This window comes from Centruroides sculpturatus, unplaced genomic scaffold (genome assembly GCF_000671375.1).
Source record: "Centruroides sculpturatus isolate CEXI.00-Female unplaced genomic scaffold, Cexi_2.0 scaffold183, whole genome shotgun sequence".
Classification (NCBI taxonomy): Eukaryota; Metazoa; Arthropoda; class Arachnida; order Scorpiones; family Buthidae; genus Centruroides; species Centruroides sculpturatus.
The window spans coordinates 566,584-594,406 of record NW_019384387.1 but is presented as its reverse complement, the minus strand read 5'-3'; the positions used below and the strand labels follow the sequence as shown (position 1 = coordinate 594,406).

Below are 27,823 nucleotides of genomic sequence, written 5' to 3'. Positions count from 1 at the left end.
AAAACACATTTTTCAACAATTTATTCATGATTTATGACAATTTTTATTGTCATAAATCAAGTTTTTATTGTCGTTAAGACGAGATATTAATTTAAAATAATATATTTTTAAAGCATTAATTTGGTTTAATTTAGTGAAAAAAAGAAATTCAAGGAAGAGAAGGAGAAAGATACAACAAAAAATCTAACTGTGGAGAGGATAAAGACGTAGAGAAATGGGGGGAAAAAATTAAAATTTCAACAGAAATAATGAGAAAATACAGATGTTGAACATCATATAGACGTTAAAAGTCAGCATGGTATTGACCTCTAAGGGCAGAAACCCGGACACGAGTTACAACCCCAGCTGGTATGCACATGATCCCAATCGTCAACACGTCTTCCACGTTCAATAAACTCTAATAAAACTATAAAAATAATAAATATTCTTTATCCTAATCACGTAAGAATGTATACACTCTTGTAAGGTATAAAATTATTAGAGATATGTTTAAAAAAAATTTAAGACGAGAGCGATATTTATGTAAATATGATGTGATTTTTGAGTAAAAATCACATCATATTGTCATTAAAATCATTATCTTACGAAAAATTCTATTAATTCTAATCAAAAATTGCAATAATTTCTGTAAGAACACAACTAATTGGCATAAAAATTACAATATATTGAGAAAAAAATCACTCAAACCATACAATTTTACTGTTATTAAAGTACTACTAAAAAAATATGATTTTATTCCATTCATAAAGGGATTTGAATGATTATATAATGTATAAAAATAATATAAACGTGTAAAATATATAAATAAATGAATAAAAAATGAAATAAATTAGTACGAATTTCTTCAAGAGAACTCGAACATTTTCCCCCCTCCCTTTTCTTCTTCATTCTCCTCCACTTCATCCTCTTCACCATTTTAAGTTTAATAATAAAGGTAATTCATTTACTTAAATTAAATTATAAAATATATATATATATTTTTTTATTATTATTTTGTTTTCTTTTTTCAAATAATAAATGATTAAGTTTAAATTGAAGAAAATTACTTTTTACAAAAAGCAATTATCTCTTGATTATTTTACTGATAATTTATTATATTTATTGCTTAAGAAGATAATTTTGTTACGTTTTTCTCTCTCTCCTCTCTCTCTCTCTCTCTCTCTCTTTTTAGCTCGTCTCCACATTATTCTACAGGGATTAGTGAGTTTTAAATGGATATTTTACATAAGTTAAATTGATTAATGATATTTTAAGGTGTTTAATTAGTTCTTAAACATGTTCTTGACCTTTAAACTTTCGTAGAAATCTCTAGACGAGAAGGTGTTCTTACAGTATAACAATTATTTAACGAAGAATAGGATCTATATTCCTTACAACAACATTATTTTCTTGAATAGAGTCAATTGAACAGAGCTTGAAAGTACACTTATAGACGTTCAAAATTATGAATTTTGATACGATTTTAATGTGTTTTTAATGAATTATGTCTATTTTATAGTCTAGAATACTTAAAAATACAGGAAAATCAGGCTCAAATATGTATTTGAATACGTAAACATGAAAAATACAAGGAGCTTCAAGACTAAATGGGTAAAGAAAGGCAAGTTTAAGGACTTATAAATTGCTTTAGGACCTTTATAGACGTAAGATTTTTGTATTAATTAATAAACAATAATATAAATTTTAATTATTTTGGCTTTTTAACAAAATTTCATTAAAAGTTAAATAGAAATTCACTTAAAAAAACAGGCCAGATTCAAGCAGATAAAGGTTAAAACAAACTTCACCAAATTAAGTACAGTAAAATAAATAAACTTAACATAATTAACGTTAAAATTTAATTAATTTAAATAATAATTTACGTTAAAACACACTTAATGGCACATAAATTACATAAAATATTAAACTGGAGTACAAGCAAGAGAGGAAAAGAAAAACATTTACATGTTTATGAAGTAATATAATATGTAAAGCATATGCAAAATGTTTATTTAAAAAGGGTCTTAATTAATGTTTAAAATATAAAAAAAACATAATTTTTTTTTAAATTTTAAGCTTTAAAATTTATAAATAAAAATAATTTTAGTAAAATTTTTAAGGATTTTAAAGCAAAAAAAAGCCTCTCAAAACTACACATTTAATGGGATGTAAATGAATCTTTAACACTAAAAAAACTTATTTAATTGATAGGAAATGACACTAGAATGTTTATTTCTTCTTTATTTTCTCTAGAAATGTGTCATTAATATGTCAAAACGTAACTAAAACGTGGTTACAGCATCGTGTTACACAGTAACATGTATCACTCCTCATACATTTAGAGGCTAAATTTAGTTATAAAAACAATTTTTATTGGTTTATATCTTAATTTATCGATTAGATATTTAGTTTAGAACGTATACAATCATTTTACATAAATTTTATGAGAGATATTCGCTCTTGAAATGAATCAAGTTAGTCGGTTGCATGCAACGAGTTAGTTCTATCGATGCGTGTAGATTTAACGAAATTATTGCTGATTTTGCACGGTTTCTACAGTTAATTTGGGTTAATAGTTAATGATTACGGTTGGATAAGTTTATAATCAGTCTGTATGCATAACAATTATATGTTATGTTAAGCGCAAAATATAATTTTAAGGATTTAATCTGATACTAGGTATTATAAACAGGAACTGTATGAAATGTAGTTTCAAACGTGTATACGGTTCATTAAATCTAGTTTTTCTGAACAAGGAGATGTTGTCACTAAGCTTAGAAAGGAAGTATGTGCATGGTTATATATGAGAATTGAGTATATGTAAGAGAAATTAGTCAGAGAACATGTAGGATTTGTGTGAATGTATGTTTTTCTTCTTAAAATTACATTAAAAAATCTTAGGTAAGTGATTATTTCCCTTTTTTTTTCAAGATAATTGTAGTGTTCTGTATTATGAAGCCCACTGAAGATGAGCAACTAATTTGTTAAAAGCCATACAATTTAAAGAATTTTAGAAGTTCATTACATATTTTAACAACTTTAAATCTAATTCAAACCATCAAAAAACTAATTAAACTTATTTTTTTAAGGATCTTCTATGAGGATTTTCTACTGATGTGATCATTCTAAAAACACATTTTTCAACAATTTATTCATGATTTATGACAATTTTTAAGTTTTCATTGTCGTTAAGACGAGATATTAATTTAAAATAATATATTTTTAGAGCATTANTAAATTTATATATATATATATTTTAACCAAATAAACTTTAATTTAATTTATTTTACGATAAAGTTACCATAGAAAATGCAATGAGATGAGAATGAATTTTTTGTGAATTTAACGTTGTTTTTTGCTTTAAAATAAGAAATAAATCAATATTTATGGAATTTCCATAAATTTTAGGGATTTATTTTTATAATTTAACGATTTTAGGGATTTTTTATGAATATTAGGGATTTATTTTTTATGATTTAAGGATTTTTAGGGATTTTTCATGAATATTAGGGATTTATTTTTATTATTTAAGGATTTTTAGGGATTTTTCATGATTATTAAAGATTTAGTTTTATGATTTAAGGATTTTTAGGGATTTTTCATGAATATTAGGGATTTATTTTTTATGATTTAAAGATTTTTAGGTATTTTTCATGATTATTAAAGATTTATTTTTATGATTTAAGGATTTTTAGGGAATTTTAATGAATTTCAGGGATTTATTTTTATGATTTAAGGATTTTTAGTGAATTTTGATAGATATTTGTCGCATAATTTTGGATGTTTAGTATAAATTTAATGAATTCTGGGGATTTATTTCGATAATTTAAGTCTTTGGAAGAGTTTTGGTAATGTTTAGAAGCTGTTTCTGTATAATTTAAGAAATTTTTTCTCAGCTTTTTGGTGAATTTTTATGAAATTTACAAATTTATGCTAAAAATCGCATTGAAATTTATGGTTAAATATTATTTAAATTTCAGATAAATTTCACAATTCTATACAAAAATCACATCAAATTCAAAATAATCGATGAAAAATAAAGTGAAATTGAAATTTTAAGAATTTAACAATTTTTTTTTTTTTTGCTTATAAAACACAATCACATCAAAAACGCATAAAGATCAGAATATTTTATCGAAATATTACCGAAATTTCACATAAAACAAAGGAAAAAATTACATAAAATTTATAAATTTTACATTGTAATTACCGAATATTCGATTTTTTAAAAAACCAAGTGGAATTTCACAAATTGGAAGTGATTTTTCACTTAAAAATCACATTAAATTGTCAGAAAATTCAACGAGAAAAATACCTTAAAAAAAGACAAAACAAAAAAAAAAATACATTACAAATGCATAAAATTGATTATTTACTTTAGATTTTGAGATTTCCCTGTACAAAAAAAAATCCACCAGAAAAATGTATATTTATTTACATAAAATTCAAAAAAAATATTTATATTTTGAATTTTGAATTTCAAATAACTTAAAGAATAATTTTTTTACGGGTTTTTAAATGCGATTTTTCCATAAATACGAATACAAACTTCTAAAAAAACGCATTTTGTCACGTGACATCCTGGATATCCTTTGCATCCTCTGGGACGTCATTAGACGCCCGCAGAGTAGGAGAACGGAAGTAGATGACATTTTAGAGAAATTTATACAGTAGAAACTCATATTTTGCTTTAAAAAAATGCAAGTTTTATCCGTCTATATCCCCTTATTTTAATAGATAAAAGTATATATATAGCCTATATATAAAGTCAATAAAGTAAGCTTAAATGAATCGAATTATTTCTTAAATTTACCAGAGTTTTGCAGTGAAATTGTTGCATGTAAATATGCAACAATTCTCAAAAAATTACGTTCCTAAATAATTTGAAATTTATTGGATTTTTTAGTAATTTTTTTCGAATTTTTTTATGGAGTTATAAAGTTATATTTTATGGTTACGTTTATGCACGTTTATGACGAATTTTATGTTATTTTTTTTATTTTTGGATGAAACTTTATAAATTTATTGAAAAAATGTATGAAATTTATATGTGCCTTTCTACAAATAACGATTGATACGAAAAGCCTTTACGTAGTCACAACCGTTAGAATGAGCCTCGGTGTTTTATGGAACGAATGAACTAACAGTGTGAACCTTTGTCTTTGGACAATAGGTCTTATATAATTTTTCGTTCTCAATTTCTTTTCCGATTGGTCCAGCTTTGTCTCGAGGTAGAATTTGAGACCAGGTCGTGAGGTCAAAGGTCTGCCCGCGATGGTTTATCCGACGCCATCCTCTCGACTCTGATCGCGATTCATCGATGACTAAGACACCCGCGCTCATATTGCTTTCTTTTTCTTATTGCTTTTTAAGTTTTAAACACAATTCCCCCCTTTTTATTTTCTTTTATTCTAAATATTATTTTCCCTGTATTCTTTATGAGCGACGATGTCAAAGTTCGGTGTCGCCGTCTCGATACTTATATTACTTGTTTTCTCGATGGTTTAATTTAATAAAATATATACATTTCCTTTTTAATTATGGACTATTTCCGGGATTTCACACTTTGTAAAGAAACCGTACATAAAAATAAGATTTAAAAAATAAAGATTTTATGTTAAAACAATGCCCTTAGTCAAATAACTCCCTACCAGTGGTTAATGGACGAAATCGTTGGAAGCGTTATACGACATTTTTGATGTGTAGCTAAACATCCACCAGCTAAACAGCTAGAGGTTGGTGCACTGTAAAGTTTGCATGTGCAAATGCCTGTAATCAGCTGCTTTACACGATTTAAATATTTTGGACGTAGAAGCTGTTTCGTATTCGACAATAAACCGCTTCCGTTTGGAATATGCATATATGAATTTATATTGGAATATACAATAGCAATCTTATCATTGTTTTTCACATGTATAAAAATTTGTAATAATATACGTAATACGGTTATAATAAAATATTAATATTAAGCAATTCAAAGTACGTTAAAATTTGAAAATAATCGCACAATATGTATTTATATTTTAGAAAATACAAGAGACAACTTTCATGGATGACACGCCACTGATGAGCCTTTACATGGTCACGACCGTTAGAATGAGCCTTTACATGGTCATGACCGTTAGAACGAGCCTTTACATGGTCACGACAGTTAGAACGAGCCTTTACATAGTCACAACCGTTAGAACGAGCCTTTCTACAATAGCTAACGAATGGAACGTATGCTCACATAGTCGAAAATAATAAAGCATAATTCAACAATTGTAAATTACAAATTATTGCCGATAAAATAAATTCTGACAATTATAGCTAACATTCTACCATTGACAATGAATTAAAAGCCTACAGTTTATTAATTAATCAACAATCGATGAACAAATAATTAAATTTTAAAGAAAAAAAATTGCAATTTCAACGCATAAAATAAATTTTACTAACAATTTATACATAAAAAACATATTTTAAATTTTAAAAAAAATCTCCAAAAAAAAGAAAACGTTAAATTTCCGTGTCAAAGTTGAAAGGTCATCAATCTTCGTACCTGTATACCACATTATTGTTTTCATACACACGAGCCAGAAGTGTTTCTTTAACATTTTCTCGACTTTAAGTCAACTTACAACCCCCTTTAAGTGTAGAACAGGGATGGAAATGTATGAAATCAACGAAACAATGTGTTGACAAACGATGTAGAGCCTTATAAATTACACAAAAGAGCCTTCCAAAGCGGCAAGTCAATAGTTGGTAAAGGGCATTGCACTTCACAAACCACATATCCCCACTTTAGTTTAATTATTCTAGTGATAAAATATTTAAATAGCAATTTTTATTGTCAGCATCCCCCAAGCATCCAAAGGCAACTCGCCCTTCTTTATACATTGAATTGAATACATTTTCTGGATTAAGGGCGGTTACCATGTTACATTTTGATTAAAAAAATACATCATAGAAGTTTATTATTCTCTCGTATTTATCTAAAAAATTTTTTTTAGAATTAAACTGCTAAAATTTATCACTATTAGGGTCTTACATCACAATGCAAATGGCTCCTGTTACGCGTTGGCTAGTGATTAAATTGGCTAAAACTGTGTTTTTTATTCGAGAATACATCTTTGAATTTTACTTAAAAAATGCATTTTTATGTACTTTTTTTTATAAAAATATTATTAGAATAAATCCTTAAAATCGTATGTCATTAGGCAAATTTTTACTGTCAGACTCACCTTAACCAGCGATTAAATTGCTGGAAAAATGAGTTTTTACCTTAAAATATTTGTTGAATTTTTCATAAAAAGTGCATTTTAAGGATTTAGTTTATAAAAAAATATAAAAAATTACTTAAATTTGTAGAATAAATCCTTAAAAAAATCCCTAAAATTCTCTATCAACCAGGCAAACTGTTCCTGTTAGATACGCCTTAACTAGAGATTAAATTGTAATAAAATCGAGTTCTTACCACCAAAAAAATTCTTTGAATTTTCTTAAAAAATACACTTTACACACATATATATATTTAAATTGATTATATCCTTAAAAACCCTTAAAATCCTATGTTATTAGGCAAAAGGTTAGTGTCAGATATATCTTAACCAGCAATTAAATTACTTAAAATCTGAGTTCTTATCTTAAAATATTCATTAAATCTTTACAAAAAATACACTTTTATGTTTCTATCTACGAATTACATCCTTAAAAAACAAATAAAATAAAATAATCCCTAAAATCCTCTATCGAATTAAGCCATATCCAACAGAAACCATTTGCTTAGTTAATGTTAGATATGGCTTAACTAAAGATTAAATGGTACTAAAAACCCCCCAAAAATTCTTTAAATTTCTATTTAAAAAGTGCAGTTTTACATTTATTTTCTCTTGGATTAGATAATTTTATACAGTAAAGATAAACAGAAATCACACAGTAAACGAAGATACAAAAACACATCACCAGTCTAATGGACGAAAACAGGATATTTCGATAAGAAAAAAATGCAATAAATAAATAAATAAACCTTAAAATTCCTTAAAAAATAATAAATTTATAGCCTTAACTCGCTAAAAATTTAACAAATAAATTCATAAAACGAAGAGGGGTTAATTTAACTAGCGCATTTAAAATTCAGTAAAAGGGGAGGGAGAGGTTGGAAAAACGTTCTAACACTTATAAAGCTTATAAATATTTAATAAAACGTTCTTTTTAAAAAGTAAAAAATAACTTTAATATTCTTCTTGCCAACGGCAAATTTAACAGAAAATCAAGTAGAGTAGGAAGGACAGGTGTCCGAATCGTGTATTCACTAACATAACCGAAAAAAATTTTATATATATATATATATATATATATATAAAAGTCGACATTAATACACCACCCGTCAGCGATCGATGGTGTGTAGCAGACCAGAAAAATGGTTAAAAATCCTTCACTGACTCCCATTTACACCAAATTCGCTTTAACTGATCGTTTAAGAGTGGTAAAATTTCGTATAGGAGTAGAGAACGTGTGACATTGGCTTCAACATAGTCAAACTGCGCCAGGAGGTAGTTATGTAACTGCTTTACCGATTTTTCGGTGTTGTACGTGTGTAACCGGGTTTAGAGAGATAAGTAAAGCGAAGAGGCGACCGTCCTGACGTCCTACGCCAGTTTCTCGTCGTGGAAGCTGGTGTTCGGTTATGCTGTATGTTAGTGGGTGTAAAGTCACACTTTAAAACCTTCTTGTGTATATTATATGGTACCTACAATCGAAATCAACTTACTTTCCTATACAGACTTATAATAGGTGAGTGATTTAATATATTTAATTCATTTAAAACACTGTAAAGGTGTCGAAAGAGGGAGGGATGCTTAAACTAGATGAGGGGTGAGTTATTTTATTAAATTAAATAATACACGAGTTGTAAATTATGTTATTTAGGAGGGTTCGAATAGACTATTTATATTATGTAATTCGTTAGAGGTGATGTTTATTCACGTGTATTTGATTTTGTTTACTCAGCTGTTGTCTGTGCAGTTTGCAAATTACTACCTTCTTCTTTCTATTTTTTATTATTTTTTTATTTTAATTTTCTAGTTAAGGCTGCTATCTTAGGTCAAAGGTGAAAGGTTATCAACTTCCTCACCATATGCTAGTTAGTTTTATTAATAGTTAAATTAAATATGTGTAGAATTTTAAAATAAATTGTACTCCTATAATGCGTTAATATGCGTGAAAAATAGCTGGAAGGAGATTAGAAAATGTACGAAATGAAGACGTCAGAGATAGATAAGAGTCAATTTTTCTTAAATTTTACTACCATACGATACACCCATCCTTATTCTAGATACTATTTATCATAAGGAAACTTTTATCTTTATAAAAATCCACCTACAAAATATTTGCATATCGTAGAAAGAGGGAGAAAATATGTCTCACGTCACTTACCGTCACGCTATATCGTGAGAATTTTTATAAAATAGAATAGAACCAAAAAAAAAAACACTTTAAAAGGGTTGCTCAAGAAGAAGACTGACAAATTCAACTTAAGTGGATCGAAAGATAAATCTGTCATTTCGTGTAACGAATGAATAGTCACGCTATCTTCTTCTTTAAAAGCTTCTTTCTCTTCTACCTTTTAAAGAAAAAGTGAAAGTGTATAGCTGTCAACGATACAAAACTGATTTAAGGAACCACCCGGCTGTGAATCGGATTCAAATTTTCGTTTTATTGATAATATTTTTAATGATTTTTCTCTCGTAAAAAACATCGATAAGATCTTAAAGGATAACGTAAACATAATAATACGTTTATTTACATGTACTTTGTACGATTACTGTAATGTATCTGATGGGATTTAGTTAGAAAGTATAATATATTAAATCTAATAACCTTTAAAAGCTAGGATATTAAGTAAAGTAGAAATTAATAGATTAAATTTATAGAATTGCAACTCCTCTTCCTCCTCTTCTCTTATATATATTAATGATCTTATTTTATAATAATAAATGCATCTTTCAGGATCGTAATTTTCTCCTTTCTATGTTTTATTTTTTATCTTCGTAAATATTGTAAATTATCGTTTTCAATGATTAATTAATTAGAAAATAAATCTTATTGTCATTTAAAAATATGTACATTTCAATAATACATTTTAAAAAGCACGTCAATTTCAACCACGTGTTAATAAAAAGAAATTCCTTCCTCCCTCCCTCCTTGTCACTAAAATATGTACTTTTCAATAATGGTTTACTGAAATTTACAACACAAATTGTTATAAACTATTGTTGAAAAGTACACATTTTAAGTGTCCAAGAAATTTTTTATTAACACGTGGTTGAAATTTACATGTTTATTATTGTTATATGTATTGTTGAAAATATGTATATTTCAGAAATAGACTTTTAAAAAGCGCGTGAATTTCAACCACGTGTTAATAAAAATATATTTCCCCCCTCCTATTACTGAAGTAACAGGAGGGGGAGGAAATAACCACGTGTTAATAAAATCCTGTTACTTCAGTAACAGGAGGGGGAGGAGGAATTTTCAACAATACTTTAAAACAATCGATTAAAGTCTGTATTATGACAACAATAAAAAATTATTTTATTGTCGTTAAAGATGTTCATTAACGAAGTCATTGTTGAAATTTGCATATTTTATAAATTCTCTTTAAAATGTGTTATGTAAATTTCAACAGTAGATTAATTAATGTAAATTTTTAACCACAGTAAAATAGATTTTACTATTACTAAAAGTAATTAATACATGTAAATTTCAACCAGGTGTTAGTAAAAAAAAAAGTCAAATTTTAATAATAATCAGTATAAATCTGTGTTAAAAAAATGTTATTAATTCATGAAAATTATTATTATTATTATTGAAATTTACATTTTTAGTTACAGCAAAATGTTTATTATTTTATTGTCGTTTAAACATTACATTAATTCATTGTTGAAATTTACATATTTTGTAAATTGCTTTTAAAATGTGTACACATTTCAACAATGAATTATATTTAATGTACATTTTTAACGATAATAAAATATGTAAATTTCAATAATACATTTGTTAAAAGTATAATTGAAAAGCATACATTATAGTAAACCATTATTGAAAAGTACATATTTTAGTGACAAGGAGGGAGGAATTTCTTTTTATTAACACGTGGTTGAAATTCACGTGCTTTTTTCAACAAAACGTGTTTATTTAACCATTTATTATTAAAAATTGTTGCTTAAAATGTGTTTTTTTTTTCTTTTGCCAATAAACTTCAATAATATATTATAAAATTATTCAATCAGTTCTTGTATAAATATCACAAGAGTTAGGGAGGAGATGATGATGATGATTATGATGATAAAAATTTAAAACTCTACACGAGTAGGTGCAGCAGGAACCATTTTATTTTTAAGTTTAATTGCCACTCTACACTCCTTTAACATCTCAGTTTGTAGAAAGCAAAGCAAGAGTCGTGGGGTGTACATAATCATTTCCGCCACCCCCCTGTGGTGGACTAGAAATTTCGAAAATAGGAACCATACACAGCAACTAAACGGATTCAGGGTCAAGGTTCTCTCAGCAGGTAATTTCTCTGTAGTGGTGTGTGTATGTGTGGAGGAGTATAAGCTACAAATGAGTAGAATATTTCTTCATCTTCGTCCCCCTTTTTTCTACGTTCTTGTAATATATTAGATAAAGCCTTTTTTATGAATAATACAAAAACATGATAATAATCAGAATGTTTATAAATATTTAATGTGCATACGGTGTGTTGGGTTATTAATCCAACTTAGTATCGATCATAATTTATCGAAACATTTATTATCTTCTAACAGTATTCTGGACATTATCGTAAGTATCTCGAAAGTAATGCCATTTATCTAACTTTTCCTACTCCTATTTTGATTATCAATTCAATTCTTATCTAATTATCAGGACATTTTAGTGAAATATTCTAATCAATGAGTGTTTTTCTAATATTTTCTCAGGTTTAAACACATTATTTAAAAGGTTTTAAGGTTTAAAGATACAATTTAATCCCATAGGGATGAAATTTAATGAATATTAAGTAAGAATTTCATTTATAAAGTATACTATATCTAAGATTAAGGCTAAAATTAAATCTTAAAAATAGCCTTGAAAGATAACTGTAGCCTTAAAAATATCCTTAAATGCCAAATATCACATTCAATCTTCAGTTTTATAAAAGCCTTAACGTCTTAAAAATAGTCTTAGAAGCCTTTATTAGCCTTAAAAAGCCTTAATTGCAAATGGGAAATTTTTATATTGAAATATACTAGAATTTAGCATTTACAAAAGCATTTTTTTTTTTTTTGGAGTTTTAAGGCTAAGTCTGGCTTATAAGGCTTTTTGTAAGCTTTTTATAAGGTTAAAATTGAATTTTAAAGCGAAATTCTTAATTATTAACAATTTTCAGTTTTATAAGGCTTAAACTAAATAAAGGCTGTCTAAAAACAGCCTTTTAAGCCAGCCAAGCCTGCAAAATTAACCTTAATAACCGAAAAACTAAACTATTTTTCAACTACAATTATAGTTTTACACTTCTTAAGACTGTTTGTAAGGCTAATTAAGCTACTTTTAAGGGTTTAAAATTAGTTTTTAACCTTATAAAAGTTAAATTCTTACTCTATATTGAACAATTTGCCATCTTCAATCGTATTTTTTTTTGGTTCTAATTCAATCCATTAAAGTTGGAATTCTTAGAAGAGAAAAGAGAGATTTCTCGAATTCAATAAAGAAAAATTGAAGTCTTTAATCTTAGATTCTTTTCTTTGTAGTTTTTTTTTTATCATTTTCTAATTTGTTCTGGATACTTTTCTCTCGTTTATAATCCTCATCTTCTGGATAAAAATAAATATTTTAACGATAGAAGATGTAAGACAGAATGGCAAATGTTCCTTTCAGAAAATTCTATCTTGGGTTTAGAGGAAGTGACAGCTGGGTCAGGTACAAACTAGCCCACCTCCTAAGCTACTAGAACATCAGTCATTCGTCTCGAATTTCGGTCATTTCTAGGAACTGCGGTTTGCCCATCTTTTCTAAAAGACAGACAGATCCTTCATTGCCAAGATAGACTATACTCAAAACCTATATAAAATAACGCGATACAGTTTAATTTTCTAGATAAATATCATTTTAAAAGTCATAAAAATTATTAAATTCGTATTGTTTAAACCCGAAAATTTTCTTCAAATCCTACAAAATAGATTAATTTCTCTTAATTTACATAAATTGCTCTTGGTGTTCACCTGATGCTCTCAATGATGATAGTTGGAAAAATAATCATTTCCCACCTTTAAAAAGAACCTAAATCAACTTTTGATATATGAATTTATATGAAATTTGGCTTAATTTTGCTCATTTCGTGTTACCTTCACCTCGTTTCGTTATACACTCGTATACAATCCCTTCCTTTCACTATGCACTGCCTAATTTGGCACATTAAAAGTAAACACGCTGAATCAGCGATTTAATTAGACTTAATGAAGTTCAAACTCGTTCCAATGCCAGTTTTCTCATAAAACAATACAGATAAAACGAAGCTAGCAGCATCAGCAGGGATCATATCCGGAAAACATACGATGCTGTATCAAGAGCAGTAGGTTTGTACGTAACGTTACGCTAATTAGAAAGCAACCATAGACTTCATTAACGTGTCATTCAGTAGCTGATCGCTTCAGGAACCGATCTACAAGCAGAAACTTTACTGTTTATATTGCAGAAACTTCAATTAGAAGTGTTAAGCTTTATTCCCAAGCGTTACAAAATAGATAATATACCTTTTGACAGCTGGAATCTAGCTTGAAGTTGATGACTTCAACTCGAATCTACCGTAATTAAGTTGACGTTTAGATTGAAAATTCGTAAAAAAATTAAAAGAATATTTACTAAACTTTACCATTAATCAGTGATTAGTACGCTTATACAAGTATCATTAATGTTATCTTAATGATTTAGAAATTTATCCATAGATCGTTTAAATGATTATATGTTAGAGATTGGGATGAGGAAAGTAGATAATATTTTATCGATAGTTGAAGTTTTTATCATGAAAATTCTGATATATTTTTTAAATTAAAAATAAAAAATTTAAACTCGAAATTGGTTAGTGAAATTTAGAATTTTATCTGAAGAGAGTTTAACGTGATTTTTTTTAAAAAAAAAAGTATATAAATTTAGTTTAAAAATTGCAAAAATTAAAATAAAACAATAAAAAAAAATGAACAAAATAGCAGAAAAATAATCTCAAAATAGTGTTTTCTTCTCTACTTTAGGATTTCTCCACTTCAATTTGCGCTTTTTCGAATTATAAAAATACATAAACAGCCAAAAAACAGTTAAAATTTAAAAAAAAATNGAGAGCGATTTGGACGTTCTATTGTCCCATGATCCCGATTGAGGTTGACATTTAGTTCCCCAAATAACAGTTAGATAAAATCACATTAACCACAAATAAACAGACGTTCTCGTCTTATCCCATGACCCCATCTTGCACCACCTTCCCCTATATACATGTGACGACTCAAATTTTTCTATAAATTAAAATAAAATTCAATTTTATAACTTAACTTTTAAAAATTATTTTACAATTTTCTAACTTTAATCTGGTAGATCATATGCAGATATTGTTATCTCCATCAAATATAAATCGTTAGATAATTAGAAGTGTTTACCTGGGCTTCGAATACATAAAATGCTTTTTTAATGTGTTGTTAATTCGATATTTTTGACGTCAAGTTTCGGTAAAAAAATTTAACGATAGATTATTGAAAAAGATATATTCAGCTACAATTAAATAATTTATTAAAATTATTAAAAGTGTATTTTATAAATTTCGTCAATTTGGAAGGATTGAATTAGTCTGGACTGGTTGCATCGTAGAATATTTCTGTTGTGGATTCCACATATTTTGCTTCATTTACTCTCTTCGAAGATTCTTCTTCCTCTTCTTTATTCTCATGTGACAAATTTCTTGTGGCTTCATCCTTCGGATGAATCATAGTTAACCTCTCGGTTATTCGAACTTCGCCAAGATTTTCGTACATGTCAAAACCCAAAGTAAAACTATTATTTTTGTGGAGAGTTACTTGACAGGTGTCGGAATTTGCTCTCTATATGAAAGAATATAATAATGTATTTAATTACAATACAGTAGTCCCCCTATAACACTGTTGATAATTCCGTTTTATATTAATTCCATGTTGTACGAGTCACTTAGATTTTACAAATATGTGTGCTAGGCTGTGAACAGCTCACGTATTTGTAAAATCTAAGTGACTCGTACAACATGGAATTCATATAAAACGGAAAAATCAACAGTGTTATAGGGGGGTCGACTGATATTGTAAGAATGAGTGTGTAAAAGATGCGAGAATTATAAGGAAGTGATGAAAAGTTATGATATATTTTTTTGATGAAAAGTGGGAAGATTTTAAAAATATTTTGATAATGGAAGTAAGTGAAATGTATAAAAAAATACAAAAATAAAAAGGACGGAAATATAAAACAGTAAAAATATAGGAAGGAAGTTACAATTTGTAACAGTAGGAAGGAGGAGAAAAATACCTAAAATTGTCTGAAAAACTGTAGAAGAAACAACAACTTTAGAAACTAAAAAAGCTAGAAATTAAAAGAGAATTTTGTTTTTAAAAAACGAGAAAACACGCAGAAAAAACTGAGAGTATTATTTAAATTAAGTGAAAAATGGAAAATAAACTTTTGAAAATTGTTTTTTAAAAAAAACTTTACACCTTCAAAAAAACATTAAAGTTCAATTTGAGAGCATTAAATATATAATGAAATAAACTCAGTATCAAGTAGAAACCAAACGATTCCACCCAAATAGTTGATAAAAACATCGAAGATAATTATCGTCTATTTAATGAATTATTAATATTTGTTACGAGGGTCGAAGTTTGAATCGTATACTCCGCCCAAAACAAGACTAAATTTCACACACTTCACGTACACTTTGACTTTGGGTGGAGCAGGGAATTTTTGAATCTATCTAAAATAATAATAATCGAAAGAAGGGATGGTATAATTTATTTTTATTATTTTTTTTTCAAAATTAACCCCAGAGAAATTCAGAAATATAAAGAAAAAAAAAAAACAAGAATTCTTTCAGAAACAATCAAAACAGAAAGCAATTACTCGGTTGGGTTTGTTTTTCATCTGGTCATTGTCTCGTCCAAGTACTGCCTCTGGCTATCGAATGTGGTTTTGTAAAGAGGTCAGTGTTCGTTGAATGTTATGTTCTCCTCCTCCTGCAAACCATCAACGAACATGTCTCCATGTGTTTCCTTCCAATAATATGAAATTGACAACTGAAATGGTCATAATATAAATGAGGTGAGTGAAATCCAAGAAACTATCAACCCAATCTTTTTAAAATGTTTCCAACAATTCTCGAAATGAAAACGGGTACTTGAGATTTATGATAAACCCCCTGAGTTCTTCTATTTATAAACTGATGTGGAACTTCACATTTGGATCATAAGTTTAGTAGAGATGTGATTTCTGTTGTTTTTATTTAGAAAACTGTACTTAAATAGCTATAAAATATTCTTAGTCTCATTTAAGGTTCTTGCAATTCTGTTTGCACCCTTAAATTCCTTTATAAATATTCTATAAATTCATTCTTAAAAATCCTTAGTAGGTGTAGAAATATCTTTAGAAACCGTGCTCAAACCTGTAAAATCTTCAAGATTTCTTAAAAATCCCTAAGAAAATTCTTTAAAATCCGTTTAGAAACCTCTTCAAATCTTCCTGAAAACTTTGAATACACTGAAAAAATCTTCCAGGAAATCTGTTCGAAAGATCTTTAAAACCCTTCAAGTAATCCCTCAAAATCATATCCAAATCCACTACGCAATGCTTCCAAAGTATAAAAGAGTAGATCTCCATCCAATAAATGAGAATAAAACGTTAAAAAAATCAACACTTTCATCACGAAATCGTACAACCAGATCTTAAAAAAAAACTACGAAACTCACCAAACAAAAATCTACAAAGATCCTACGAAGCGAACAAAAAAGCCTCGTTAACTTCATAATTAAGATAGAAGAGATCATAATTTATCGTTACCAAAAACTCTCGAAGGACCCTTCACGAAGTGATGAACCTCCTTAATAATTAACCATTACGAAGAAAGGGGGTAAAAACCCCCTATAATGCACGCAGAACTTCATCATGTGTAGATTAGAATAAGAAGAAAATTCATTTAACTTGTTACACTTTTTTTTTCCTTAAAAAGAAGGTTGCACATATCATGTGCCATGTGCTAAATTGGACCCTACACTAGGCGATGACTTCTCGCCTTGTAATTCTTTCAACTTGACCCACAGCCATTTGTTCTGCAGGCAACGTCTATAAAGATGTCAACCGTAATGATTTTGTTCCTGACATGATCTCGATGGAAGATTGCTCCAAATTGTAAGAAATCAACTTCTTATTAAAGAAATTCCATTTTAAAGAAGAGAAAATTTGAAAAATAAAATCAAATTTCACTTTTTCTGAATCTAAAGAGCAAGATTTTATTTAAAAAAAAAGAAAGAAACTATTTAAAAAATTAATTTAAAGTATTTAGAAATAATAATAATTTTTCTTGTTTTAATATGATTTTAAAAATAAAGTGATCAAGTCAACATTTTGCTCTATTTTTCCCCCCTGCATTATCTTTAAACAAAATTATAGAATAAAATTATCAAATAATTAAATTTTTTTTAAGTATTTCTCCCTTAAATAGTCTCATTTTTATTTATTTTTAAACATTAAAAAAGATATAAAAATAACGCCTAAAAATTAAAAAAAAAAATTCTATAATAAAAATAATTTGTTTTATTCTCTTAAGCAATTTTTAATTTTAAGAAAACATTTTTAAAAGAAATTATAAATTAAATTTTAAATTCTAAAAAAAAATTTTTTCTAAATTATTTTTATTCTAGAAAATAATTTTACTCTAGAAAAAAAAATAATTAATTTCTAAGTTCACGTGATTATTCTAGAACGGATCAAAATTCATTGTTGAAATGTATTAATTAAATGGAAAAAAAAAACATTTCAATTTCAACAAACGAGTTAAAAAACGTGGTGAAATCGATGAAAAATTTTGAAACCGACAATTTTTCTTGAAACTTACAAGAAACACGAGGAAAAAAATTGTAGAACTGTCTAGAAAATTATTTCTTGAAAGTGACAAGATGTTTTCTGGAATAAAAATCTTTTTCAAAATTGATTTTTAAAACTTCTTTTCTGTTTTTTTTTTATTATTGAAATAAAACAGGATAAATTGTTTTCTAGAACTTTATACAGATTTTTTTTATAATTATTATTTTTTTTAGTATTAAAAATAGTTTGTTTCTAGAATATTTTTATTGTGTTTAGTAGCATATATATATATATGTATATTTTCTTTTTAGTATAAATTTATTATTGAGGAAAATGTAAGNCATATACAGTATATATATATATATATATATTTTAAAGGTCCATACACAGTATAAAAAGCAGCACCTTCTTTGGTGTTTTGAGTGGTGTTCTACTGTTTTCTCTTAATGTTTATCCCAATTTTTTTTTCCTAATTTCTCGCACATCCGGATGAGTATTTAATTAAAAATTAATCATGTTACTACAGTAGCATTAACTGGATTGCTGTATTTTCTTCTATTAGAGTTTCTAAACAAGATCTAGTGGTCGATAAAGGAGGGTTTTTTTTGGGTACCGATATTGGTTTTTAATCAAATTTACTATTGCGTAACTCTTAGGTTACGCATAAAAAATAGTAGAGGGGTGTGAGACGGAGGAGGAGAAGGCGTCAAGGTCAAACATGTGACCGGAAATCAGTTCTCGCTTCTTAAAAAGGAACCATTTATTTCTGAGTGAAGTCAGATCACTTTTCTGATTTTTTTTTTTTCATTCTTTCTTCCCCTCTTCTTCCCTTTTTCTCATCCCACGTTGAAGTTAGGATATCGATGCTACTATATTAATAAAAAGTTAAAGTATTATACGTTTTTATATAATTTTTTTGATGAAAAAAATAATAAAATGGGTGTAAATATTTTAAAAAAATTCAATTTAGATAACTTACTTTATCACCTCCTTCCAAAAAAAAAAAATCCTTTGAAAAAGCTATGAATTTTTTGGGTAAGAAACTTATTGCTTAGTAAATTCTCAGCTGTCTCGTTTGTATGTCTGTACGTTGCATTAAAAACTATAATGTAAATGACCTTCCATAAAAATCTGGTTAAAGTAGAGAGAGGGGGGATGATTTGATTGAAACAAAATGCAGATTTTTATTACTTTAGTATTACTTGAATGCAAATTTTACATTAAATGATCAATTTTAATTATTTAATTCATGAGAGCAAAATTAACATTAAACAATTATTGCAAACTGTGGATTGTTGTTAATAGTTTACCAACAATGTACTGCTCTCAAAGGGTTTATAATAACAATAATAATAATGTACATTCATTATCATTATTATTATAATCGCTGTGCTGATACAGTACAGTCGAACCTCTAAATAACGGCCACTAACTGGAACGTAACCTTCAAACAGCGACCATTTTTTTAATTTTATTTTATACACATTTCATGTCCCTGAAGAAAATGGCCGTCGTTTAGAGGTGGTCATTATGGTGGGTTCGATTGTTGTATTAGGTCTATTATACTAGTTTTTGTTTTATTATTGTAGTTAACAAGACTTTAATACTTTTAATACTATAGTAGTAGTATCATTAATTCCGGCATATTGTTTTTAATGAGAGTTATAATACTACTACAACAATAACTGAGTGATTTTATTACAAAGTATATTTGGGTCTTACTGTAGTAGTATTGTATCTAGTTCCTATCAGTGTAATAGTTTTATATTATTCACAGCTTTTACTATTAGAATGGTCTGTATACAAGTTACTTTCATTACTATAGAAGCATCATTAGTCTACCGCTTACTGTAGCACCATTAATCTACAGTAGTAGCATTATGTTGTTCATATTAGTGTAGTAGTCTCATTGTAGTAACATTTTACTGCTATAACAACAATATTAATTTCTTTATTAAGGTAATGTATCATTATCAACTTACAAGAAAATTATTAGTATTATAGCAACATCATTGTTATAATTAATACAGTAGACCCCCCTATAACACTGTTGATAATTCCGTTTTATATGAATTCCATGTTGTACGAGTCACTTAGATTTTACAAATACGTGTGCCGGGCTGTGAACGGCTCACGTATTTGTAAAATCTAAATGACTCGTACAACACGGAATTCATATAAAACGGAATTATCAACAGTGTTATGGGGGAACTACTGTTATGTCAACAGTGTTATGGGGGTAGCGTTAAGGTCAAGATCAAGTTAATTTTAACCTTATAGTAGTATCCTTATATATATTACACTGTTTATAAGGAAACTATTAGCAATCGTAACTTACTTTTAATGTTATAATAGTATTGTTTGGTATAATTACTGACGATTTCATAATGGCTCTATAATACTATAGTAGTATCAATATTAACTTTCAAATAAAGAAAATTAGTTTTAAATTGATTTTATTATCAGTATCTTTTATTATTATTATCAGTATTAAATTGTATAATTTTAATACCTGAGTAGCATATTTATCAGAGGAGAAGCTCAAAAACTTTTCCACTTCTCATACTTCTGTAGTAACAATTTCTAGATGCTGGGGTCCATTTTAAAGGTTACTCTCGCATTTCTTCGTTGAAGAATTAATTAAAAATATATAATTTGAGTTTTTTTTAAACTTTAATTAAAATTTTAATGGCGAATCAACGTTTTCTTTCTCTAATAATACAACAATTCCTCGATTGTACTTTGTACGTAGGGCGTAATTTACCTTCGTATTTAACTGGCGCACGTTCTTAAGTTACCAATTATCATGGGGATGCCAACATCTTATCACTTTATTGACTGCCATTACTTGAGTAGAAGGGAGAATTTCTATCAAATTGAATGCTACTAGAGTAATAAAATCGTTGGAGGGATATATACAGGGATGATAAGAAAGTATAGTAACAAAGGGGAGTCTGTTCTGCTCGAAGTAGTTCACGTTACACGCTCACAATCGACCAACAGTTGCACATTTGCTTGTTGTTACGCAAGAAGTCGTTTTACGAAATCTCCTATTGATCTACGTTTAAATCTGTTTAAAGGTAACTATGACGACAGTGGTTGGGTAAGTGTAGTAGCATTCAGTATCGATCGTTTAATTGATGTATAATTAACAATGTGTTACGACTTTTCGGGAGGGTATTTTCAATTAATTTGTTACGTATAAATTAATTGGTGGTGCTACCTCATTTCTTCAGTTTCGGTTCAATTTTTGTAGTATTATAATGTTATCTGGATAACAATAGTATGTCTACAAGGGTTCTGCACAGTATTGAAGGGGTACAGTGTAAGGCTACCTTATATAGGATTGAACGAATGATATTCTATACGGTTGTATTGAACACTACCATATTAATGGGATTTCTATAGGGTTGAAGGATATCTGTAAGGATTCCACGCTGTAATAACAGGATTTCTGTAGGATTTAGTAACTAACCTGTGTTGAAGATACGTTTATTACATCGAGTAATTTAGGATTCCTATAAGGTTAAATAGATGCCGTGTAACCCTATTGTGCTGTAGATGATTCTGATAATGGGAGAAGGGGTGAATTACTAACAATTGTTGCGTTAATTGTCACGGATAGGTTGTTAAATCAGCTTTAAGTTAGAGGAAATGAAATTTGGGAAGACAGCAAGGTAACAAAATTAGTTTCTTTTGTCTGAAATAGGAGGAATAACGTACAATGTATTGTATCAGCTTCATAAATTTTTCAAGTTGTTTATCATAAGCAGTATTTTTCATGTATACACCCGGGATATGCATATTAAAGTAAGTTGTCTGTCTGATAAGAGAAGTACAGGTTGTATAAGGTATGTGAACTTCTCCTGTTTGCTACATCATATATTCGTTCTAAATATTATTAAAAAGACAGAAATAAATGAGTAAAACTTTAAATCTATCATTTTATACAAGTATATACGACAGTATAAGACGATTAAACCAAACTTTCCAACCTTTTACAGCTATCGAGCATAGTACAAGACGTTTGGTCGATCGCGACCTACCGTTTCAGAAGTTGTATAATAGAGAACATCATTGATCTCGAAATTCAGAGAATTTTCAAGAAGATTAAAGAAATGTAAACAAGAAAGGACGAAAGGATCGGTTAAAATATAAAATAATATTTATTTAGTCAGCGCAGGTACAACATGTTTGCATGGTGTTTACTTAAAATGATTTCCAAGGAAACTAACCAAGGACAACGAGTAATATTATAAAACCAATAGAACTGAATGGGGGTAGAAGTCGAAACTTATTGACTCTAATCTCAATTATCGAAAGGAAGAGAGCGATTTTTGTTTCAGGATGTCATTCTGTATCAGAACCATTATTATTATTATTATTTTTTATTATTATATTTTTTTTTATCTTTGAAAGCGAAGGTTGGAATTTGTCCATAACCCTGTTTTATACGTAATGAGGATGTGTTACATACTCAATTATTCGTGGGAAGTACCTCATTCAAATTACAAATTCATTTTTCCTACTTTCACCCCTTTATTAAATTATTTTTCTTAAGATTTTTATCAGGAGTGTTCGTGTTTTATCTCTCTTTTTCCAACGTTTCTTGAATAGTTTATTATGTAAAAATATAGGAAGATTGTTGAACACGTTTAACGGGGGGTGGAAGTTAGATTTTTCGTGACGAATTTTTGATCGAATTTTTTTTTTCTTGTTCCTCCCCCCTATAAAAATTGAAGAAAAAAAATATATATGTATAATGGCAAGAATTGTTATTACATGTTTAAATTCTTCATCTTTTTTTATTGTGTATGTGGAGTGAGGGGGGGTCGTTCCGTCAGGATGATAAATTTCTCTATTGTTGTTTTGTGTATGGGAAGTAAGGCAAATGGGAGTTTAAAGCAGTTGAAACAGCAGTTCACGTGACTTCCATTTGCGTAATGATGTTAAGAGTGACCTTATCGTGATTACGAGGAAGGTTGCATGATTAAAAATTGCAAAACGCTTCTGAATAATTAAATTATGCGGTTAACGAGTTTGCATACTTAACTTAAATCTTTCTGGTTTAGATAATAGCTCTAGTGATTTTAAAATAATAATAAAATAAAGCCTAAAATTCAGGGAAGACGAGAGATGGAAGCGGAGGAGGGAGGCCGGCGAAAGGCGTCACGTGACTGAAGTAGATAATGCCGCGTTAGGGGAAATTTTAAATTAGTTCGTGCGAGATTCTTACCGAAATAGGAAGCGAGACAAATAAAAAAAAAAGGCAGTTTTAAAGTTACATCACGTGTCTAAAATTCGAAAATTTCCAACCGCGAAGGGGGATTCCGCGTGATTGAAATGCGAAAGAATTGTAACGGGGAGCGCAAGATCGTGTGACTTCATTGGCGATCGCACAACAGGAAATGCAGAACTAAAAGGAAATGATACATTAATACCCGTTACGGATGCGTAAAAATGAATGCTTAAGCAATTCACGTACAGCTGAATTAATCATAATTAAGTTATCACTAAGTTTGAACCCCTTTTATCGGATATAAAAGATCGGATATATAACGTCTTTCATATCCCTATAAAATGAATGCTGTTAAGGTGAGCAGAATTCCAAACATTCCTAAAATACAGCGCCTGTAAGAGATGTAAGGAGAGAAGAGTCAAAGTTCATCATACTGTCGACAATCCATTTGGCCATCTCCCGTACCATTAATCATTGCTTCTCACAATAGCGCAACTTTCTCATCACCTCCGAAAGCCTAGAAGGAGAAGAACATCAAGCAAGTGCAAACTTTCGCTATCTATTATCTTCTAAAACAGATAATAGGTGAATACTAGATAATTGCTTAAGCCATTAACCATTAATTACTTATCCTGGTCGAAGGTTAAGTCCGCTCAAAACTCATCCTCTCTTAAAAATTCATTCAAATTATATAATATAAACCAACAGTTGCACATTTGCTTGTTGTTACGCAAGAAGTCGTTTTACGAAATCTCCTATTGATCTACGTTTAAATCTGTTTAAAGGTAACTATGACGACNTTTTAATAATAACAGCTCTGAATTTGATTTAAATTTTCACGCTAAATTTGAATTTTGTGCTACATTTGGGCGATGAAATATTTATTTTTAATTGTTACAAAATATAAGAGACGCCTCTAACGGTCAAATTTTTAATTAAATTTAAATTTTCAAATTTAAATTTAACGGTTCCACGTGGAATTTAACGGTTCGAACTACAAAACAGAACTATTTGATGCAAATTATAATAAATTTTAGTTAATTATGATTTAACATTTTATATAATTAAAAGTAGGATAGTTAATTTCATTAAGATCAAACACATACACGAGTTTAGAGATGCTAAAAAAAGAAAAAAAAATGGCGGGTCGCTAAATTAGTTCCACAAATTTTATAGTCTAACAGAAGAGATTTTTATGGTACGTTTTATACTTTAAGAAAGATAATTTCGGTTTTGTTTTATGGCTAAAGGGCCTCTTGGGCCAAACTTAAAGGAGAAGATGAGATATGGTCGCTAACATATAAATTATATTGTAGTATTGGAGAAGAGGATGTAAATGTGATTCGAAGAAAGTTTTTATCTTTTAATACAGTCAAAAGGGTGCTGTAAATGATTATCGAGCGGGATATTTTAAGTATTTTTTAAATAATTAACGATGATAATTGATTTAGAAAGTTTGCCTTTTGGTCATTTTACTCCTCTCATACATTTTAAATTTGCACTTTCGGATTTTTATGGTAATTTATTTTACACTCATTTTTTTCTTAATTTAGATATTAAGTTACTTATAAAGCCTTTCCCCTTTTTGGTTCCATAAGTGGTGTGTGTGGTGCTTTAAGCCTGGTACACACGTACAGGTATGCCTGAACATGTGGATGTATTTATTGTGGACTCTATTTATATATAATAGAGGGGAAAGTATGGCAATCGGTAAACAAATGACCCCCAAGATTTTTGGACTCGTCAAGAAATGCAAAAAAATTTGGGTTTTTTTTCTGTGTGAATGTTAGTGTGCGTGGGAGGAGCACGATTTTGTTCACCCTCTTTAAAGCTTAATAATTCCCGTGCTTTAGGTCGAAACTTTTTATGACAGATGGAGCCACACGCGGTTTTAAATGTTGCCGGGAAAGTTGCGCAACTCGTTGCTGAAGGTTTTGATTTTATGAATTTTTGTAAAAATCATACTATATCTGCACGCTATGAAATGTATGCCATTTAGGCATTTAATCCACAGAGTTTTCCAAGATTTCTTCATTTGAATAGGGGCCAATTATCCATAGAAAGTCCTTGAGATGAACACTTTTGGCCAATGTGTTTCATTGCGTAAGTGATCAAAACAAAACTTACGCTACGAGAATTTCTAGACAATAGAACACCTTTAGAAGAAATTTCTTGGAGACAATAGCAACTTTACAAACTCTTTGCTTTCGCAGAAGTCAAGAAAAACTCTCTGAACTCCTTCCTAACGCGATACCAAGGCTCTTCTTGTACCAGAATCCACAATATTAATCCCCACCGTGTCGAATTTCTGAACCGTTTTATTGGGATTGTCGTACAAACATGTTGATTATAAGAATATTCTTGTAATTATTGTTTTAAAATAATTAAAAATGTTCTTTTTTTTATATTCCAGATGGATGTCTGCACTCACAGCAGTAATGTAGATGATGAGACTGGTGACCAGAATCCTTCTTCTTTTCTTTGCCCTTTCTCTAGTTTCTTTGATTTTTATTGGGAGATGCGGATTCAAGTTGGAAGAATTAGGAACCTCACAGACTTCGGTGCTAACAGAACTTGATGAACAGAATACGCCATCTTATGTCGAATTACTTCGTAGGAAAGACGAAGAATACAGAAGAGATACCGAGAAATTGCAAGAGCAGATAAACGAATTGAAGAGGAAGCTTCAAGAAGGCGTGAAACCGATACCTTTAGAAAGTAAATTTATTGAAGATCACGACGAGTGCACAGATTATATAAAGAAGCAAATAAATGCAGCGGAAATTCGCCATGGTGTTCAACTGAATAATGAGTATGAAGTGATACCTTTCAGTCATTTTACTTTCAGTAGAGTCTATCCAGTTTCTTTGGGATTAGGGAAAAGAGTTGTCGAAAAACCCATAGGTTACAAGAGGAAGGATCTTCTAGAAGTATTTGTCAGAGCTTTAGAAGTGATTAACAGAGGTAGGAAAGGAAAGCAACGTTATACAGTGGATGATTTTGTTGAGGGTATGTACAGAAACGAGCCAACAACGGGCACGCAGTATCATCTTTATTTCAAAGAGAAGAACGTTACGAAAGCTTATCATAGAGTGGTGCTGATGAGACCTTTTTCTACCGTTCAAACCATTTCTAACGAAGTGGTAAAGACATCGAGAGAGCTCATCAATATAATCCTTCCTCTTTCAGGAAGAATTGAAACATTTCGTAGCTTCATGGAAAAGTTCGTGAAGGTGTGTATCAAACACGACAAAAAAGTATTTTTGACTGTTGTATATTTTGGCCAGAAAGGACTTCAAGATGTTCGCATCATCCTGACTAAAGTGTCGAGAGAGACTCGCTTTCGTAATGTTAAATTACTGACCTTGAACGAAACGTTTTCTCGCGGGAAAGGCCTTCAATTAGGCGCACAACACTGGACGAAAGGTGACGTTCTACTCTTCATGTGCGACGTTGACATCATATTTTCAGCGAAATTCTTAGAAAGGTGCCGAATGAATGCCTCGCCGGGTAGGAAAGTGTATTATCCCATAGTCTTCAGCTTATATAATCCTTCGAACGTGTATAGTTTGCAAGGTAAAGTGATACCATCAGAAACAGAACAATTGGTGATCTCAAGAGACACTGGATTCTGGAGAGATTTCGGCTACGGAATGACTTGCCAATACCGCAGCGATTTCGTCAACATTAAAGGATTTGATGAAGAAATTGTCGGATGGGGAGGAGAAGATGTAATGCTATATCGTAAGTATGTTCGTAGCCATCTTACAGTTGTTAGGTCTACAGATCCAGGAATCTTTCACATCTGGCACGACAAAGAATGTGATCCTAAATTATCCGTAGAACAATACAGAGCCTGTTTAAGATCTAGAGCATTAAGTGAAGCATCGCATGCCCAATTAGGACTTTTAGCTTTTGGAGACGAGTTAAAGAAACATCAAGAAAGCTCTGTTGATAATTTCTCACAATCTGCGGGTTACAAAGACTCCTACAATGCGGTCGATGGATTATAAATTTACTATATTTTGTTTTTTAATTAATTTAAAATTTAGATAACCATATTAATTTATTAATTTGTAAATTCAAGTTTATTAAAATTCTCAAGAATATATTATTTGGGAGGTAAAGAATTTCTTTTTAGACGAGTATCTGTTCAATTTTAAAGATTTAAAGTTGCGATAAGTTACCTTTTCAGCAGCTATATTAGAATTTTATGGACGAATTACTCGAAGATGCTAAAGTACTTCATCTTTAAATCTAGGCGAATTGAAAAGATTTCTAGATGGAGAGAGGATTTTTCAACATGTTTCTAAAGGAATTTCACTTTAAATTGTGGACTTTTCACTTATAGAAAAGTCTTCTTTCTTAAAAAGTTAAGAAAAAGAAAAAAAAAAGAAAGAAATTGGAGTGGATCCAAACAACTTGATGAATCCTTATTACCAATTAAAGCTTCAATCATTCCACCTTAGATAATTGCTATAGAGCAAAGTATCACCCGAGAGC

The 27,823-nt window shown here is 29.2% G+C and overlaps 1 protein-coding gene across 4 annotated transcripts; it reads left to right on the top strand.

Moving 5' to 3' along the window:
- The first annotated feature begins 8,437 nt into the window (after positions 1 to 8,437).
- LOC111618117 (chondroitin sulfate N-acetylgalactosaminyltransferase 2-like) lies at positions 8,438 to 27,612 on the top strand. Of its 4 annotated transcripts, XM_023359570.1 has the most exons (3): positions 24,285 to 24,518; positions 24,637 to 24,837; positions 25,734 to 27,612. In XM_023359570.1, exon 3 carries the CDS (start codon positions 25,765 to 25,767, stop codon positions 27,331 to 27,333), a length of 1,569 nt encoding a protein of 522 aa, XP_023215338.1. In that variant the 5' UTR covers positions 24,285 to 24,518; positions 24,637 to 24,837; positions 25,734 to 25,764; the 3' UTR covers positions 27,334 to 27,612. The 4 variants fall into 4 exon arrangements, with proteins under 4 accessions (XP_023215335.1, XP_023215338.1, XP_023215336.1 ...); XM_023359567.1 differs by lacking the exons at positions 24,285 to 24,518; positions 24,637 to 24,837 and adding an exon at positions 8,438 to 8,754 and having other exon boundaries at positions 25,734 to 27,610; XM_023359568.1 differs by lacking the exon at positions 24,637 to 24,837.
- The last annotated feature ends 211 nt before the right edge of the window (positions 27,613 to 27,823 follow it).

Excerpts from the sequence above, each read along its gene's own strand:
- LOC111618117 (XM_023359568.1), top strand. The coding sequence starts at position 25,765 with ATGATGAGACTGGTGACCAGAATCCTTCTTCTTTTCTTTGCCCTTTCT.